This window comes from Amblyraja radiata, chromosome 10 (genome assembly GCF_010909765.2).
Source record: "Amblyraja radiata isolate CabotCenter1 chromosome 10, sAmbRad1.1.pri, whole genome shotgun sequence".
Classification (NCBI taxonomy): Eukaryota; Metazoa; Chordata; class Chondrichthyes; order Rajiformes; family Rajidae; genus Amblyraja; species Amblyraja radiata.
The window spans coordinates 42764693-42785373 of NC_045965.1; the positions used below are offsets into that span (position 1 = coordinate 42764693).

The following is a 20681-nucleotide window of genomic DNA, read 5'->3' on the forward strand; positions in this document are numbered from 1 at the left end:
ACCAGATATTTTCTTTATATGTTATTGGTATTAACATCAGTTTATTATTGTCATGTGTATTAATATACAGTGAAAAACACTGTTTTGCATGTAATCCAGGCAAATAATGCCATATATGAGTACATCAATTAATGCAGAATAGTGTTCCAGGTAAAGTTCAAATTAAAAAAATTCAAATGCCGCAATGAGGCAGAGTGAAAGACAGTAGACAATAGGTGCAGGAGCAGGCCATTTGGCCCTTCGAGCCAGCACCGCCATTCAATGTGATCATGGCTGATCATCCCCAATCAATACCCCGTTCCTGCCTTCTCCCCATATCCTCTGACTCCGCTATTTTTAAGAGCCCTATCTAGCTCTCTCTTGAAAGCATCCAGAGAACCTGCCTCCACCGCCCTCTGAGGCAGAGAATTCCACAGACTCGCCACTCTCTGTGGTGTAAGATCAGAAATTCATCACTGGCATGAGGTCTGTCCAAGATTCTTAACAGTGGGGAAGAAGTTTTTTGCTCATTTCACAGATACAGAATAACCGACGAACTCAATGCCGATTAAAGATCACCTGTACACTAGTTCTATGTTTCCCAGTTACGCATCCAGCACACAAGGGGCAATTTACAAAAGCCAATTAACCTACAAACCCGCACATCTTTGGAATGTGTGAGGAAACCGGTGCATCCTGAGAAAATCCACGGAGAATGTGCAAACTCCACACAGACAGCACCCGTAGTCAGGATCGAACCTGGGCCTCTAACACTGTAAGATAGGAACTCTACCGCTACCCCACTGTACCTGTTCCTGCCACTGTTCCTGAATCTTGTGGTACATGCCTTCAAATATTGTATCTGGAAAGGCCATGCAGTATGGAGATGTGTTCTCTCATATCATTGTATGTAGCCACAAGACTTTTTTAAATCTTGCACTCCAAACCCTTGCAGTGAAGGACAGCATACCACTTTGCCTAACTAATTGTATTCTGTGCTTGCGTGATACCTTTTTGAATCATGCGAATCTACGTATTGTGTTCATTTTGCCAATATTTTTGGTTTTTCATTCTTAAAATGTTTTCTAATATTTATCTACTTTGGTGAATAATTGTACATTTTCTATATTATTCTGACTATGTTACTGCCCACTTATTTCAAATGTCCATAGACTTTGCGAAATCCGTGTTCCTCTTAACTTACTTTCTTTTCTTCTTTTCGAGATAAGAAAAGATGGGTACATTGTTGATTTTAGACAAAAAGGCAACTTATAGTATCTTGTGTATATGTGGGAGGGGTGGAGGGAAGTGATGGGGGGGGGCATATGTGGGGTGGGAGGGGCATATGTGGGGTGGGAGGGGTGTGTATGTGTGGACGGGGAGGTGTAGGAGGGGGGGAAAGAGGGATGGGGGAGAGAGGTGTGTATGTGGGAGGTGGGGCGGAGGAATGTGGGTGAGGGTGTATGTGTGGGAGGGGGGCTGGGGGTGTGTGCGGGCGGAGGTGTTGTGGGGAAAGGGGTGGGGGTTGTGCGGGGAGGGGTGTGAGCTCTGAGAAAAGACAGTGGAAGAGCCATGGGGGAGTGGGGGGCATCACGGGGGAGGGGGGAGGAGCCAGCGAGGGGGACCAGAGGGGTAGTGGCTGGAATTGGCGGTGCGATAGAGACTCACAGCGGGTGCTGGTCGCTGGTTGTTCTCCGCCGGGATCAATGTCTGTACTGTCTGTTTGGCCACGTCGGCAACTCCGGGCAGGGCTGGGTCTCCGACGCTGGGCTGCTTCGGGGCCTCCGAAAGTCCGGTTGGAAACCTCCGCCAGCCACCCACAGCTCCAGTAAAGACATGATGGCGCAGGAAGGGGCGGGCCGTCCCAGGGAGTGACAGGGGAAGAGACTAATCCGTGTGGCACTGACTGGCAGGGGAAGAGATCGATCTGCGCATGAGCGTTTTTAAGGTTTTTAAACCTTGCTAACTTCTAACTAACGTTCAACCGATTGGAACGAAATGGTGCACTCGCAGCACAGGAGAACGGTGAGTGAACTGGCGTAAAATCGTAGCGCTATCGCAAACCGTTTTTGCGCAAATAGAAAACCGCTGAAACGGAAGATAGCAAGATCAGAGTTTTAGTTATGTATAGACAGACAGACAGACAGACAGACAGACAGACAGACAGATACAAACAAACATATTTTGTACTCTTTCTCATTGATTCCGCTGTTACGAACTAAAGTGATGCTCAACAGACCTCACCAGTGGTTGATCTGAAATTGGTTACTGCATTTTAGTAAATGGGATTTGATCAGGTTCAGAATTTCCAGTCATAATTCTGTCGCTGAAATATGATTTCAATTTTATCAAAATTAATCAAGAACAAAGGAAATTGTAAAATATCTTACAAATTGGACAAGGCTGTCAGCATGAACAAAACATAAGAGGTTCACTTTCAGTTATGAGCAGGTTCAAACTGAAAAGTCTAAGTCTTGTGGGTGTCACAGTAATCTGTTTCGAGCAATTTTATGTAAACAGTTATAAAAAACATTCCTACAATAAAAACAGATCAGTGGTAATTGCAGTTACATCATATCTGTAATGTTTCCAGTTAAAACAGTAACATGTTTATTTCACATAACAGCTTGAAGATGCTTTCAATATTGGATGTCTGATTGTATGCTTAGGAGTGGGTTGGACCTTTACTATTCTAATAACAAGGTTGGCTACTGTTAAAAAATAACATGTATTTTCATTTTGTCAGAGCAAAAGAAATCAAAAACTGCCGATGCTGGAAATTTGAAACCCAAACGAAACGCGAGAAACACCCAGCAGGTCAGGCAGCATCGACAGAAAGAAAATTAAAATCTCAGCTGCTTTTTTCTCTCCTAGTTCTACCTGCCTTGCTGCATCTATCCAACATTTTCTGTTTTTGTTTCATTTTGTCACATATGGTTGGAAAAAAATTGTGATTTCCTAATTTCAATATTTTTCAGTAAGACTTAAAACCACAATTAACTGGTTTATTTAATTATGGCAATAATTTCTTACCACATTAACTACGAGGTCTTTATAATCTTTCATAAGTGATAGGAGCAGAATTAGGCCATTCGGCCCATCGTCTACTCCACCATTCAATCATGTCTGATATATCTCTCTTAATCCCATTCTCCTTCCTTCTCCCCATAACCCCTGATACCCGTACTAATTAAGAATCTATCTCAGCCGTAAAGATATCCATTGACTTGGCCTCCACAGCCTTCTGTGGCAAAGAATTCCACAGATTCACGACCCTCTGACTAAAGAAATTCCTCCTCATCTCCTTCCTAAAGGACCATCCTTTAATTCTGATGCTATGACCTCCAGTCGTAGACTCTCCCACTAGTGGAAACATCCTCTCCACACCCACTTTGTCCTCATTCCCACTTTGTCCTTTGCTCCCTTATTCTTCTATACTCCAGCGAGTACTTTCCACAGAGTGAATTTTAATGCTATCGATTTTCGTTAGTGTGTTGTGAATTCTGAGGACAACGTTTTGTAACTAAATGGCCATGACAAGGGGCTCATCTGCATGCTATTAACAGGTGTATTTGCATTAGATTTTATTCTTTTTGTAATATTACTGCAGCTTGTCTGCAATGGGGTGACTTTCTTGGGATTAATGTTTTCTGGTTGCATAAATCTTAACTTAATTGTGTCTTGGTAGGTTACATTAGAAAATTAAACTTTGCTTGTATCGCAACACAGAAGGAAGCTGTTTGATCCATAGAGCCATTGTTGGTCCAGCAAAGTAATCCCACCCATTTCAGTCCCTTCTCTTATTTCCTTATAACCTACACATCTGCAGACTCCACACAGACAAAGTGGAGTTCAGGATTGAGCCCAGGTTCCTGGAGGTGTAAAACAAGTTGTCATCTACTGAACAAAAAGCTTCCATGTTTCTGTATCTGGGTGCAATCAACACAGATTTAAAAAGAACAAAACAGAAAATAATTGAAATAGTTGTCCGAAAAGTTATAGCCACAGCTGACAAAGAGTTATGTAATGGAACTAATGAATGATAATTTCTTAGATTATATAGCTATTACTTGCCAAAATTTATTAGCTGACAAAGCTGGAAAATATTTAAAAGAAAGTTGCCTTATTGTGAGAGCCATAGCTATTGAAACTAAGGGGATTGAGTTGATTGCTCCAAGTCTCTTGTCAAAGTTAGTTTCTTAAGAAGCAGATAGCAACACACGTTAAAGACAGACCATGGCAATCTTTAATTGATTCGTCAGGTGGGAGTGGCAAAGATCTACAATGAGCACAAACGTTGCTCAGTGCTTCTCGGGCTCCACTCACAGAACAAAGGAGAGTTAGCACAATTATACATTTTTCTTATGTAAAACACTCCTACCAAGTCTGAATATGGCATGACTGAAAGATTATGTGGGCTTTCACAATATAGGAAAGCTGGATCCAAATCAAGCTCATCCAATAACAAGTTATTACTTATCTCTGGAGCATCAGCTATTTTTTTTTCAATGTTGGCTTTTTTATGGCCTTGAATGAAGCACACGTTATTACTGCAGGTTGCCATCTTAATGTCTTTATGGAAATGACAACCTGTCCTCCATATTGTGTTCCATATAATTTACAAAGTCATTCAGACGTGGCACCGAACCATTCCATTGTTCTACTAGTCCATGCTTTTGTAGAAGAACGACTCCTTTTTAGATTTGACTATTAGCTCTTTCACTCTTCATGATGTACTGTTGTAATCACTATTATTACAAATTTGGTCATCAGTAAACTTGAATGCGGTGATTCAAAGGTCTTTTATTGTCACATGTACAAATTAAGGTACAGTGATATGCAAATTACCATGCAGCCATACAAGAAAAAAGCACCAAGACACACACATACATTAAAGTTATCATAAACATCCACCACAGCGGATTCCTCACTGTGATGGAAGGCAAAAAAGTCCAATCTTTTTCCTCTTTAATTCTCCCGCGGTCGGGGCAGTCGAGCCATCTGTCGGGGCGGTTGAAACTCCAGCGGCTTGGAGCTCCCAGTCGGTCTCTAACCAACGACCGCAGGCTCCTGCAATTGGAGCACCAAGGTCGATCACTGACAAAGGGATCGTAAGCTCCATGATGGTAAGTCTGCAGACTCCCACAGTGGAGCTCTCAAAAGTTGGTCTCCAGCAAAGGCCGTCAATTGCTCAATGTTAGACCGCAGTGTGGACTGAGATACAATATGGGAAAAAAATTGCATCTCCGTCAAGGTAAGAGATTAGAAAAAGGTTTCCCCAAACCCCCCACCCCCCACATAAAACAAGCTAAAGAACACAAAACTATACCCTTAATACTTATTATTTAAACACAAAGATGGAAACAGTGTTGACGAGGCAGCCATTGCTGGCACCACCCGGTGGTTAATGTGTTCATTGGATTTAATAGACAATAGGTGCAGGAGTAGGCCATTTGGCCCTTCGAGCCAGCACTGTCATTCGATGTGATCATGGCTGATCATCCCCAATCAGTACCCCGTTCCTGCCTTCTCCCCATATCCCCTGACTCCGCTATTTTCAAGAGCCCTATCTAATGCCCCTGTCCCACTTAGGAAACCTGAACGGAAACCCCTGGAGACTTTGCGCCCCACCCAAGGTTTCCGTGCGGTTCCCGGAGGTTTTTGTCAGTCTCCCTACCTGCAACCTCCGGGAACCGCACTGAAACCTTGGGAGGGGCGCAAAGTCTCCAGAGGTTTCCGTTCGGGTTTCCTAAGTGGGATGGGCATTATTCTCTCTTGAAAGCATCCAGAGAACCTGCCTCCACCACCTTCTGAGGCAGAGAATTCCACAGACTCACCACTCTCCATGAGACAAAGTGTTTCCTCGTCTCCGTTCTAAATGGCTTACTCATTCTTAAACTGTGACCCCTGGTTCTGGACTCCCCCAACATCGGAAGCATGTTTCCTGCCTCTAGCGTGTCCAAGCCCTTAACAATCTCCTTTAAGTAGTGTCCCCATTTTGAATAAACTTGGGAGCCGTATGTACCTTAAGAATATAGATACAGGGGAACATAAAGTATAGGTGATGACATGCTAAGTAGTTGTTTAATGTTGGTCTACCCAGAAGTACCATAGTTTGACCAGCTATAAGTAAAAGTCAGCTATTTTCTTTTTCTTAAAAGTAGAGAGCCCGTCCAAAGTAAAGACGGTCAAACTGGTTCTTGACTTGGACAGCGATTACATTATATAATTGTAGCACGAAGAAGCAGTCTAGTCCATCAGGCCTATCCGGCCACTTTAAAACAGTGAACCATTTAGGCCCATTGTCCTACCTTTATTCATGACGCTTCAGCTTTATTTCTTTTTATGTACACTTTTTGTTTTGTTTTGAGAATGTAGCATTAAATCTGTTTCTATTATCTTATTAAGTAGTATCGGCTAGACGGATAATTTATTGTAAAGGAAAATCCCACAACTATCCTCTGGATTTTCGAGTGAACTAATATCTAGCTTTTGGTTTTTACCCTTCCTGGCAGTAAAAAGTATAATTCCATTATAACTTTATAATAATAAATACTCTTGATAGAGTTGAATATCTCTAAATCTCTTCAGAAGCTTAACTGCAACCTCTTCAGTCTCTACAAAAATAAAAAAAATTATGGAAAATATAATTTATGGTAAATATCTGTTGCCACCATGACGGGTTTAAATATCCTTTTTTTTAATCAATTCCCAGATTTGAACCCATATCCTAACTGGAGTAACAACCAATTTATAAATTGTTAGCATAACTGCTGTTTTTTTGTAAATTAATGCCGTAAGCCAAAAATAACACTTTGCTTTTATTTTTAGCAGCTGCTTATCTTGTTTAGCCACTTCATCAAATCTGAATATATAAATAAGTGTTCTTGTCACCCTTGAATATATTGCTTTTATTTAAACATTTCGTCCAAATTCTTTCCTCAAACCATTTCGCATTAAGTTGTTTGCTTATATAAAGCAAATCTTTGTTATGTACTACTGTACTCACTGACCATTGTTACAAACTTTATCATCTATGAACTTGATTGCAGTGACTCTAATGTGACCACTGGTTTTGACCGCTGAGTATCATCCACCAGTTTGAATGATAACCGTACATCACAATACTCTGATTTGCATCTTAGCCAATCATATATGCACACAGCTTCTGCTACTTAAATTCTATAAAATTCAAGACTGTGACAAATTTACTCTGCAAAATCCAAACAGTAACCATAGGCAATCCCACATTTTTTCCAAAGGAATCTCACAAGGTACTGGCAGTGATTCATTGTCTTGACTATTTAGAAGTATTTCCCATTGGTTTTGAGGGAAATCAATTTAATCAAAGTGAACATTGAGATATTCGCAATGTTATCTTGTAACTACTCCTGAAAATGTTAGGCTTTGATCCATGAAATCAAAATGAGCTTGTACGTGGTGTGCTTAGCAAAATATCTGGTCTGGAAAAATGTATGCAGCATAGTTCCCTCTGATATACACAATCTAATTAAGTATAAATAATCAAATGGGTATGTCCCAGTATTTTACTGCCAGGTAAAAACTGAAAAGCATTTGATTTTGTTGAGAATGTTTCAGTTTGTTTGAGTGTTCAACCTCTGTGGTGACAGCAGAGATGCTGGGTGCCAGCTATCGTCTTGTATTGAAAACTGACAGGAACTAATTGCAGAAGTGAGTAAATCCACACCACCAATGACTAGAGCTTTGTGGGCAGCTTTCTTTGAGATTATTTGCAAGTTGTTCTTTTCTCACCAATCACAAAGTCAAAATTGTCAATGTCTTCAACCCCATCTGTTATGAAGTGCATTGGTTAAGATTGTCAGATATGTTTTCTTTCATAAAATGCATGTTAATTGTCATATTTGCTCAAATAACAATTAATTGTCTCCTTTTCACAGACGAGTTTGAATTAGCTGGAATTTTATCGATTTTTATTTCGTCTGCAGTCCTGTTTTCTTGGGGATTTCTGTGTAGCAGAAGATGTATAAAAGGGAGTTTAGGGACATTTTTGTCATGATGCCTTGATTGGTGAATATGTTTAGTTTGTGATTTTATTTGAAGCAGAAATAATATGTGAATGCTTCAATGAGCATAATTCCGACTGGTAACTACGCACTTCGTCCGAGCACATTATCGCACGCGTCATGCAAGCCGTCTTAAATGACCACCTAAACTGTAATTTGGCAACCTAAAAAGCTGCCTACATTGCCTGGCTGGAAACAGAGAAAAAAAGTTAAGTGAGAGCCCTGTATATAGATGCCATCTTTTCCTTGCCCCCTTCATTCCATTTCCTTATTCTTTCTGTATAATCTCATTGAATCTTTTCCTTCTTTCAAGCTCCCCATCTCTACCCTTTATCCTCAGTCCCCTTAATAGTTTTGCCTGTCCTCTGCTTTCACCACTCCTCTTTATTTGCCTTTAATATCTTCATTCACTCTCACTGATACTGTTCTCCAGGTGCTTGCTCAGATCAGGGAGCCCCTACATACACGTTATTGTTGCATCTTGATTGCTGACGGTCTGCCCGCTACATTCCAGGTCCCTGTATCTGTACTGCTCTAAGTTTGCACCCAGGCTAGAACTCTCAAACTTCCACAGAATACCTCGGGAGGGATTAGGGCAACTGTGCGCCCTGCACCTCTCCCCCCCCACCCCCCCCCCCCTGTTTTCCTGTACTGTTTTTAAATACGCCAGACTTTGGCCCTGTCCTTCTGAAGCAGAGCATGATTTTGTGGGTCTGCAGATGTCTGCCGAGGCCCATCCTGCAAACCACACACCTTGGTGCAACGTGGGCATTGGAGACTGGCAGTGTTTGGTAGTCGTAGGGCATGATTTGGCAAAAATTAAATCAACATGATTCCTGTAAATTAATTTATGGTGTTTAACTTCACTGAGTGATCAAAATAAATGTTTTTGACTTTTAAGAGTGGCAAGATGAAAAGAAAGCAGCTAATTGTGCTTGGTGATTTAAATGCCCAATTACATGCCCAATTACAGTGCACACACCTTGTATATTCCAAAAAAGTGGGAAGACTAAACCAAATGGAATATCGTCTTGCATCAGTAAGTGAGATAACATCAAGAACAGTTTGAAGAAATTCCGCATCACATCAAGCAACTGGGAGCAAATTTCGCTGGATAGGCGTTCCTGGAGGAAATCCATGCAGGAAGGAGCTGCACATCATGAAACGGAGCTACGCCGTGTCGCAGAGACAAAGCGACAGCACCGTAAGGAGAGAGAGAAGGGGACCCGACGACTGCGAACTACCGCCAGTCTCCTCTGCCCACGCGCTAAGGTTGGTGGATCGCGGATCGGCCTCGATAGACATCTGCAGACCCACAAGTAGACTATCCTATGGAGAGGAGAGGACAGTCATACTCGTTTCGAGTGACCGCCGATGATGATGATGTAAGGAAGGGACTTGAAGGAAGATTAATTGTGTTTTTGTCACGTACATGAAGTACAATGAAATTCCTTCACATGAAGCTCTGAGTAAACATTCACACAGTAATAATAAAAACAAGTACAAAACAGCAGAATGATGCAAGATTATTGGGGGAAATCCTAGTAGTGCAAAAGAATAGTAAAGTACAATAATGATATAACCAAATGAGGTAGAGTTAAGAAAACCTGCAGGAGGCACCTCCAGGAATGGGGTATGACATGTGGTTAGTTCAGGAATGCAATAGCATTGGGGGGGAGGGGGGGGGGGGGGGGAAGCTGTCCTTAAATCTCAATTCCATCATGGGTTTCCTAAGTCCATCACAGTTCCAGATCTCTCCACCATCTAAAGCGCTGTCTCAAAAAAGCAGCCAGCATCATCAAGAACCCACACCCCCATAGCCGTGACTCTGATTTCACTCCCAGCTATCAGGAAGAAGGTATAGGAGTCCAAAAACGGTAGCATCTGGGTTCAGGAACAGCATCTTCCCAACAACAATCAAGCTATTGAACAATACAAACTCGAGCTATACTATGAACGGTCTTACTTGTGCTAAAGACTTTGGGCCATGTTTCGTTTTTTACATTATATTGTTTTTATTCATTTAACTTTTTTTTGTTTGTTATATTATGTATTGAATAGTGTGTTTACAACCTGTTGTGCTGCTGCAAGTAAGAATTTCATTGTTCTGCATCAGTACACAGCAATAAAACATTTGTGACACTTTTAGATGTGAGCTTTCATGCTCTTCTATCTTTGCCCAGAAGGGAAAAGGAAACGGCCAGCGTGGCCGGCATCCTTGACAATGCTTCCAGCCTTTCTATTGCAATGCACTGTGAAGATGGATGGAAGGAAGTGCCAATCTTGTGGTGGATTTGGCAGTGTTCACCGCTGTCAAGAGCAGAACAGTTGCTACACAAATTGAGATGCTTCCTGAATCTTTGTGGACATGCCAAATGTTCTCAAATGCTTCAGAAAGTAAATATGCAAATGCACTTCCTTGATCATTGCATCAGGTTGGTTGGCTGTTGATACCTTAGAACATGAAGTTGAGTATTTCTACAGCAGCTCCATTGACAAGGGCACAGTTGTGTTCAACGCCCCAGTTCCCTAGATCACAGCCAACTTCTTTCATCTTACTAAGGGCTATTATTATTATTATTTTATTAAGAGCTAGGTTATTGTCCTGACATAATGACATGAGATTCTTGATCTCTTTCCTATACATATTGCTGGAATATATCAATGGTTTGGGTCGGGTTAAAAGGAATGTAATTTGAAATTTAGGACCAATGGTATTTTGGGGGAGTGCTGAAGGGAAATGTTCAACTTTTGAGGATGCTGGTCAGCTGGTAGAATGAACAGATGGCTGTTGGATTTCGCAAGATGTAATTGATCTTGAGAGAGAAACCAGGAATGGGAATATGCTGTCAGTGGAAAGACAGAAGTGTATGAAGGAACAGTATGCAAATCAAATATATAATCATGGAAGCCTGGAAATATTGCAACATGGATTACACTGGACCCAGGCCAGTGTCTGCACTAAACACCAGTACTGTTGCCTACAATTTTTTGCCGTTAATGCATTCCTCACTCCCACTCCCCACCTGCCGCCAAATAAACTGGGCTCAATTGGTGATGTGGAGAATGCTTCCATGGAACACAGGAGGCCCTGAACGTAGGAGGTCCCTGCAAGCTTTGACAGGTTACTGCCTGCAAAGGATTTAAAACAGTTTCCAATATTTGAAATATCTCCAATGGACATTATAGAGATGATGGTCATTATCTCTACAACTGCATTTAAAAACATGAGATATATTAAAGTTAAACAGTCAAAACAATTACTTTAATTACTTTATTTTAAACTAATATTAGTAATAGTTAGAAACAGCAGTTAACTGCACTCAGCTATTTCTTCACGGGCAAATTAATGGAAATATCATCCATGGACTAGCTTCTGCAGGATAAAGCTGAGGACTGGAAGTGAGGTAATTCTGGGCCACCTTCAACAAGTCACTGCTTTCATTGTTGGTTCAAGGAGAGTCCTGGTTCACTGGAATGATTAAAGAGGTGCAGAAGTCTGAGGTATCATGAGATGTGGTTAGCTGATAGTGGTTTAACTAGTTCATTGGGTATCATTATTTGGGCAAATAGCTATACAATTATAAAATAGGAACTATAAACAATATGCCTTGCACGAGAAACATCACAACGGCCAAATTTACCTATTGCCAGTTTGAATGTGTACTTAATTAACAAAGGAAGAGCTCCATATTCTAACATAAGCTTAAGGAAAAGATGTAAATGAATAGCAAAGAAGAGACCAGTTTACACTATGTATAGTATGATAGAGCACAGAACAGTACAGCACAGGAATGGGCCCTTCAGCCCACAATGTTTGTACCAAATATGATGCCTATCTGAACTGATCTCATCTGCCTGCAAGTGATCCATATCCCACCATTCCCTGCAAATCCGTGTGCCTTTCTAAAAGCTTCTTAAACACCATCATATCTGCCTCCACCGCCGCTGCCACCCTAGCAATACTTTCCAAGCCCCCACCACCTTCTGTGTAAAAAGAAAACTTGCCACGCATATCTGCATTATACATTTCCCATCTCACCTTACAGCTATGCCCTCTAGCTTACATTAATTTAGAAATACAGTGTGGAAACCAGCCCTTCGTCCCAACGAGTCCACAACGACCAATGATCCTAGCACATTAACACTACCCTGCACACACTAGGGACAATTTACAATTATACCAAGCCTATTAACCTACAAATCTGTACCTCCTTGGAATGTGGGAGGAAACCAAAGATCTCGGAGAAAACCCACGCAGGTCACGGGGAGAATGTACAAACTCCATGCAGACAAGCACCCGTAGTCAGGATCGAACCAGGGTCTCTTGTGCTGCAAAGCAGCAACTCTACTGCTGCGCCCCCGTGCCGTCTAGTGTTGGACATTTCCACCCTGGGGAAAAAATACTGACTATTTAACATAGAAACATAGAAAATCGGTGCAGAAGTAGGCAATTCGGCCCTTCGAGCCTGCAACGCCATTCAATATGATCATGGCTAATCATCCAACTCAGTATCCTGTACCTGCCTTCGCTCTATACCTCCTGATCCCTTTAGCCACAAGGGCAACATCTAACTCCATCTTAAATATAGCCAATGAACTGGCCTCAACTACTTTCTGTAGCAGAGAAAAAATGTGAGGCTAGAGAAAGGAATGTGGGTGGAAGGAGAGAAATGGGTACACATCCAGATGGGGGACAGTGGTGGGGGGGATAAGGGGTGGTGGGGGGGGGGGGGGGGTTGTTTACAGGTTTGTTACCTAAAATGTGAGAATTCAATGTCCATACCATTAGGTTGTAAGGTACCCAAGTGTTCCATTTGCAATTGGGCTCACTCTGGCAATGGAGGAGGCCTAGGACAAAAGGTTCAATGTAAAGAATTGTGCAATATTTACAGTCCATAAAATTTGTAGCAGTTACTTGTTTGGGCTACTTTCACATAGTACATATGTGTGCTTCATGCCATGGGATCCGCAAGTGCTAATCTTAGAAAATAATTGTTCATTTTTAGCACAGCTTCAAGAAATTGAATTTAATCTTTGGCGAGGTAACTCGGCAGATTAGAATAGAATGTACCAGTTAAACTATTGCCACAGCTGAGAGGAAGTCCAGTACTTTGATACAAGCCCTCTCTGGGCTACAAATGTCTGTAACGTATGAATACGCGTACATACAAATGAGCTGCAGCAATCAGGGTAGGGTTGAGCCAAACAAAGTTGAGAACACTGAGCAGACTTGCTTGTTCACTCACATAGTGTGCCCAGCTTGTGTCCACTTTCCTTGCGTTTGCTAACTATCCCGTCACAGCTGTTAGTATGATCCTGTCCAATACATTGTTTTTGTTCATTTCTGACTGACAAAATTCAGGCACTGAATAGTTCAGTGAAATGGAATGCTTTTGTAATCTGGTTATTGTCTGTATTCTACATACTAAACCATTTGTGACGACTGGATGCAATGGTTTAATCATGAATAACTGAAGAATTTTCATTCAGTTAAATAAAATATGTAATTAAAAATCTGATATCACTTAAGGTTCCCATGCTTCTTGATCATCTGGTTCACAATTTTTCCTTTATAATGAAATCAGCCAACCTCATTGTGTGGTAACTAAAGGGCCTGTCCCAATTGGCCGTCATTTACGCGTCATATGTAAAATAGGTCGATGCGTTGGGTGTGCGTGGTTGACGCACACATTGCGCATGGTGAGGCGTGGAATCGCATGCAGTGGCGCGCGGTATCGCACTGCGCTCCAGGATTTCGTAGTGTAACAAAATCCTCGCGCGCCACCTGTGTGACGTATCGCGTACGCACGCTGACGCATTGGCGTTGCACGCTGTATCGCGTGGTGACGCATGGTTACGTCACAGTGTATCAACGTCCGTAAACGCCACCCATACGCAGTTGGCCCGCCTTTTACACGTCATATAACCTCTAACCACGTCCACACAGACCTCTTTCTGGGTTTCTTGCTAGCCTTTCTTGTTGTACTCCTGCCTGGCTGATCTGTAAGTATGAGGGCTGCTCCTAACAGACGCCTCTGTTGTTGCTGTAGCAATAAAATCTGTAGTTCTTCCATGATGGTCATGATGCAGAATAGGGAAACGGTATTCTAATGACGTCACACGCACCAGACGGCTGTGCTGACGCGTGATTTGAGCTCGACATTGCACGTCACGACTCGTCAACCTGTTTTACATGTGACGCATAAATGAGGTGCAAATGACGGCCAAGTGGGACGCCCATAGATTCACGGTAGATTTACTACCCTCTCCAATGGCCTATCATAACTGTCAGCATGAGGGCAATGAAGTTGAAAAATAAACACTGGCCTCTTTCTGATGAATTGCTGTTAATTCTAACGTTGAATGAACTTGTAACATGCTCAGATGGCATCGTGGTTGTGTGTCAAAAACTGCAATTCTTTTGAATTGTTATGATATTTCAGTTGAAAATGAAGCTTTTTGAAGTAAAAGGTTCCAACAAAATCTGATGGGGTATTTAACGTCAGAAAGATTTAGCCTTGCTTCTCTTGATGCTTCACGCAAATGTTTTTGTCAGAATTTAATTGAAGCGTATGATCTGAAAAAATCCAACATTCAACAAATCCGTCATTCTGTTACTGCTTGCCATTGGATCATTTGCCCTCTGTTTAATGAACAAATACTGGGAGTTCTGCCTGTAACTTGGTTGTTACCCTCCTAAACTCCAGCAGGTTCAGGATTCCAATGTGAGATCTGAATCTGTTGATAAGTGTTTGCTAGGAAACCATTGAGACTAATAGCAGTATGTAAAATAGCAGCATATATCCACCATTTAGAGCAAAGAAAATCCACTTGAACAGCTTAAGCCGGGTTAAATCTGGTGTAAGAACAATTTAATTGAATGGATGCCATCCATCGACCGAGGGGTTATCTTAGTTTTGGTTAATAAAAAGGAAGACTTAAATGTTTTAAAGCAGTTTTGAAGACTATGTTGTTTTAAAATGAATATATTTTGGAGTCTTTTATATTTGTAAGTTTTGAACATGTGAAAGTTTGCCTGCATCAAAAATTATTATTTTTTGACAAACCTCTTCGTCATATCGAATATACAGTCTGCTAGATGAACACTGTGGGGTGTGTGCTGATGCAAGGTTTGGCACAAAATCAACAATTTATTTTGTTCCCACAGATGCTGTTTTACCCACTGATTTCCTCCAGTAGGTTATTTGTTGTCCGGATTCCAGTCCCTGTGTTTGTTTTAGTCATATGGCCTGGCTTAACTGTCTGTCAGGTTCTTCAGAAGATAGATACAAAAAGCTGGAGTAACTGAGCGGGTCAGACAGCATCTCTGGAGAAAAGGAATCGGTGACGTTTCGGGTCGACACCCTTCTCGAACGAGAGATATAGATGGTGATATAGAGAGATATAGAACAAATTAGTGGTTCTTCCGCTGACCCATGTGAACAAGAATTAAACACTATGACAGTGTATTTCGTGTATGTCCTCACTGCTGAGATAAGAGGTGGTGTCTTTCTGTAAAGGGCCTGTCCCACTTGGCCGTCATTTACGTGACAGGCCGGTAGTGACTGACGCGCGACAGTCGCGCGCGTCATCATGCGTCCGCACAGCCGTCTGGAGTGCGTGACGTCATTTTAATACACAGTTTATGACATTTACCCAGTTTATGATATTAATGGTGGTTTTCCAAAAGGTTCCAGTTTCATGAGTGGTGCTAGCAATTGGAAAAACTGCAGATGCCCCTATTCAAAAAAAGAGGTGAATGAAAAGTAGCAAGCTGCAGACCAAATTAATCTGTGGGAAGGAACTGCATATGCTGGTTTAAATTGAAGATAGACACAAAATGCAGGAGTAACTCAGCATCTCTGGAGAGAAGGAATGGATGATGTTTCAGTCTGAAGAAGGGTATCGACCCGAAACGTCACCCTTTCGAATCGAAACGTCATCCTGTCCCACTTGGCCGTCATTTAGGCGACAGGCCGGTGGCGCGTGAAGATTTCGACACCGCGCGCAACTCCACACTCCTCCATGCGCCCGTCCCGCGCTATCCACACGCTACCAGGTCGCGTAAATGGCGCGCAAATGACGGCCAAGTGGGACAGGCCCTTAAGTTGTCCTTTGATGAGCCACTCGGGGAAAGTACAGTTGGGGACGAGATTGGCAAGTTAACACTGTCAGCAAATCCAAAGCAATTATGGTGGCAGTTTTCTATCTGAAAAGTGGATATTCCATGATGCAACACTGAGCACGTTTGGATATAAATTGAGTGGTAACATAAATTATGTTTTAGGTTTTGTGTAAGGTTTGTTTTTCTCCAACATGTGTGGAAGGGATATTCAATTTTCTGTTGTAATGAAGGTGATAATTGAGAACCTATCTCTAGGTAATTATGTGCTGAAAGACAAGATCAAGCTTCATCTTGTGTACCTTATTAAACCAATTATAGGTGTAATATGTGTAGAAATAGACATTGGTGTAGTACATGCAAATATTTAAATCCTTTAGTGATGAAACCTCATTGTTTCAAAAATTCTTTATCTTTACATCAGACGGGTACTAATGTCAGATAAAGTGTTCAAATACAAATAACGTAAATGACCTTGAGCAAATTTGTATGCAGTACTATATGTCTGTTCTACAGCTGTATGGATTTCAAACATCTCCTTTGAATAATGTTTAAATGTGAAAGAAGATTTTTTTTCTATTGCAGAAGATTCCAGCTAATTTTAAGGGATGGGGGGGGGGGGTGAAAATTCTATCTTCATGTAATTGGTTTTGCTGACGGTTCACATCTTTTGGGAGGAGTTTCAAAAATTATGTTGTTGATTTGTCTTGCGGTTTTCTAAAGACAATTCTTTACCATAGTTATTTTCTTGTTTTCTTTGTTATAGGTATTACTGGAATTGCAAGTGCTTCACTGAAAGTGCCAAGGAAAGCATTTTTATTTATTTTTGCTGCAGAGGATGAAAAGAAACAGGAATATCAACTCGGCTTATATGTTTTACTATGGTCAGCTCTGATAAATGAATAGAGAAAGCTAATCTGGACAAGTGGGAAAAATAAATTGACCTACAATTTAAAAAATCTTTTGAAGTATTTTAAAATTTAGTTTTGTTTATCATTATCTTTGGATGTACTTGGGTAGATGTTAGATTTAGAATTATTGTTGAATGACATCCTTTAGGATACGCTTTTCAAATCAGAATAGGGACTTTCTAAACTGCCATGTTTTCAACAGCTATGTATAAAAAATGATGGAACTGCGAAGAGACGAAAGAATGATGAGACTAAATTTGTAAATGTGAGCATCTGGTGCATTCATAAAATAAAATCTGGACACACTGTGTTTTTTTAATTATGCTGTAATCAAATCATAAGCCGACAACCAGTTTATTTGTCCTTTTTTGTAATGTAAACTTTTTTTTTCTCTGTGGGACATTTCATTCAGAACATTAATGAGGTGAGCAAAGTTCTTCCTCTTCTCAGTTGAAAAAATAATAGCTGGGTAGGCCCTGGGGCTATTTTTATACTTGGAGAAAAGGGAAAATAAAATGAATAGCTGAGGTGGGATTGAGGTGCAGGCGAGCACGAAGTGCTGCTTCTGGTCCTAAGTGACCAAATCGCTCTACAAGCTCTTACCATCATTTGCAAACCTGCCTCGGCGAAAACGAGAAGCTTCAGTGCTGGAAACATCAAAGCCGAGGGCCCAAAGAGCGCTGCTTGGAGGTAATGTGTTGTTTCATGATCTTGTATTACTCTAAAATGGTCACTTCTGAGAGCAAACTCATTTTGCAGTTTTCAAATAATGTGCATGTTCTTTGATTCACAATAAATCTGTACATTTCTAGTTTTTGTTTTGCAGAATATAACATCTTAATGAAGTTTGTGCCTCCACAAATATATCTTTACTCATATACGCTTCATTAAAATTGTAATATCACTAATTATTTCTGTACCAAATCAGGTTATCTTTTTGACTGTTATAAATGTAACCTTTTAATTAGCTGAATGAAGGAGCATGCCTGTAAAATGGTAAGATATTTTAAAGTACCTTGTATTTCACAGTGAAATGACTGTCTCCAATAATTTGCCATTATACAAGATTCTAATAATGGAAACTAGTAGTTTGCAAGTTGGATCACTTAAATAAATTATCTCACTAATCTAATGTTCTTATAAAAATAATAGATACTGTTAATGAATAGATAACTCAGGAGGGCTGCAGTGAAAGATGGGAAATATTTTATTTATTGTTTTATTGAGGTTTGTCAACTGCAAAGAAAATGGGGAATCTAGAACTGGAGGGTACAGGTTTAAGGTGAAAGGGGAACAATTTAAAGGAGTTCTGATGGTAAGGTTTCAAAACATCGGGTGGTGAATATCTGGAAGGAGCTACCAAAGAACATAGTGAAAGCGGATACAATGACAATGTTTTAAAAACTTTCAGATAGGTACTTCAACACTAAATGAATTGAAGGAACCAGGTAATGCAAGCAGATGAGTTAAAAGCTCCTGTTTCTGTGTTGTACGTTTCTATGATTCTAATACCTGTATAGAGAATTTCAGGTAGACCTGGTTACTACTTCCAAAAAAATGTTCTTGCGTGGAAATGAAAAGCAGACAATTTCTAATATATAATAATGAATCTCATGGAACAATTGCAAGTAGATCCATTGTATCATAAAACATTTTCAATGCTATTAGTTCTTCCTTTCAGCTTAGGGCTCTTTATGCATGTCAAATAGTGAAGTTTTTGTTGAGGCAGTTTATTAATTGTTGAACTCAAGCTCTACAGGAAGGGTAACAAATGTAACTTTTTTCCAAATGTAGTGAACATTTGCAGAATTACCTTTGTGTTATTGGCTGTAGCAACGTGACTTTTTTTGTCAAAGATTTATGATGTGCGATGGCTTACACGCCGAGTTAACTGTAATGGCAAATAAATAACTTGATGAATCGATTTTTGACAATTAAATGTGTCTGTTATTTGACATATTCAGTTGTTTCATTCCTCTCTTAATCCATTTCATTTCTGCAGGATCTTGGCCATGAGGTTTCATACCTCACTTCGTTGACTGGAAGACACTGGACCTAAATGGCGCAGCATGACTTTGTACCTGCTTGGCTTAATTTTTCAACATCTCAGTCTTCAGCTAAGGTTTGATACAAAACATGAGCTATGACATTATAAATTTGTTTTCTTTCAAATGCATGATTGGTCAAAAGGTTGTTTCATTGCATTGAGAAAGCCTTAGTATAGTTTCAGTTGAAACCCGAGAACAAATAGTTATCGTATTATAATGCTCTAGGAATTGGTCCCAGTTGTAACTTCATTCCCTCACGGTAGTTTCTATTTATGGTATTAGACTGTTAATCCAGATAGCAACTTTTGGACAGAGCTATTCTCCTCATCAACACGATCTGATTCAACCTCTTATGCCTCCAATCCTGCCTTAGTTATCAGCTATTGAAAGCATTGCGCATGTGTTTGCAATCACACAGTCATACAGCTTGGAAACAGGCCACTCAGCCCACCATGTCCGTGCCAATCAGTGGGATCCATCAATATTAATCCCAACTTCCAGCACTTGGTCCATGGCCTGCTATGTTAACTAATTCTTCAAGACATTTCTTAAATGCTGTCAGCAGCTCTGGTTTCAACATTCTCCCAGGTAATGTGTTTAAGGTACCTGCAACTTTCAGGAAGAGAAAGATCCCCCTTGGATCCCCTCTTAATCTCTTCCCCATACCCTGAATCTGTCCTCTCATTCTATCTATCTCAGATTTGGAGGAAAAATTTACTGCCATCAAATTTAATTTTATCAAACTCAATCCTTTCCCCACTTAGTCTCAACCCCTCTCGGTAAAACAAACCTAGCCTCTCCAGTTTCTCCTCATAATGTAAACTCTCCAACCCAGGCAATACCTGTGCATTTTCTCGACACCTCTGCAGTAGTATCACATCCTCTACAGCGTGGTGACCAGAACTGCATGCTAATCAATATGTACTGCTGGCTTCTGTTCCTCAGTATATTCTTAACCCCATCGTTGTGTATATCCTAGTCTTGTTTGATCTGCCAAAATGCATCACCACACATTTTTGGGGATTACATTTCATATACCATTTCTCTGCTAACTCACCAGTATCATTCTGCAGCCAATAATTACTCCCCTCATTATCAACATCACCCATCATACCTTTTCCAAAATTACTAATCATAACACCTAAATTTACATCCAGATTGTAAATGTTTATAAAACTAGTATGCTGTAGTATTCTATAGGTTATAGGTTCCAACTGTAAAAATGAGCCTTAAGCCCCTGTCTCACTGAGGCGATTTTTCTGGTCGCCGCTGGATTTTGGAGTTCAAAACTGTGGACGTAGCTTGTCTTTTCCTGTCCTGGGTGCTGTCGTATGTTGTCGCCAGGTGACGTTGGTTGTCGCCGGGTGCTAACTTTGGTGAATTCCATTGGCGACTACTTATGTCAACCTACGTCAACCGGCGACAGGTACCGGCGATTGAGTTGTCGCCGACAGGGTCGTTGCTTGTCGTAGCTTGTCGCGGGTGGACGTAGGTTGACTTTGGTTGTCATAGGTTGTCGCCTGTGTGGTCATAGGTTGTTGTAGGTGTGGTCGTAGATGGACATCCTAATGGA

At 40.9% G+C, this 20681-nt stretch overlaps 1 protein-coding gene across 9 annotated transcripts in view; it reads left to right on the forward strand.

Annotated features, from left to right (window-relative positions):
- The window catches only part of gpbp1l1 (GC-rich promoter binding protein 1 like 1), a 54297-nt gene that overhangs the window by 3444 nt on the left and 30172 nt on the right, over positions 1–20681 (forward strand). For all 9 annotated transcript variants that reach the window (XM_033028678.1, XM_033028673.1, XM_033028679.1 and 6 more), the window contains exons 2-3: positions 16916–17750; positions 19063–19182. In XM_033028678.1, the coding sequence (XP_032884569.1) occupies positions 19120–19182 (63 nt within the window). In that variant the 5' untranslated portion in view covers positions 16916–17750; positions 19063–19119. The remainder of the gene's footprint in view (positions 1–16915; positions 17751–19062; positions 19183–20681) is intronic.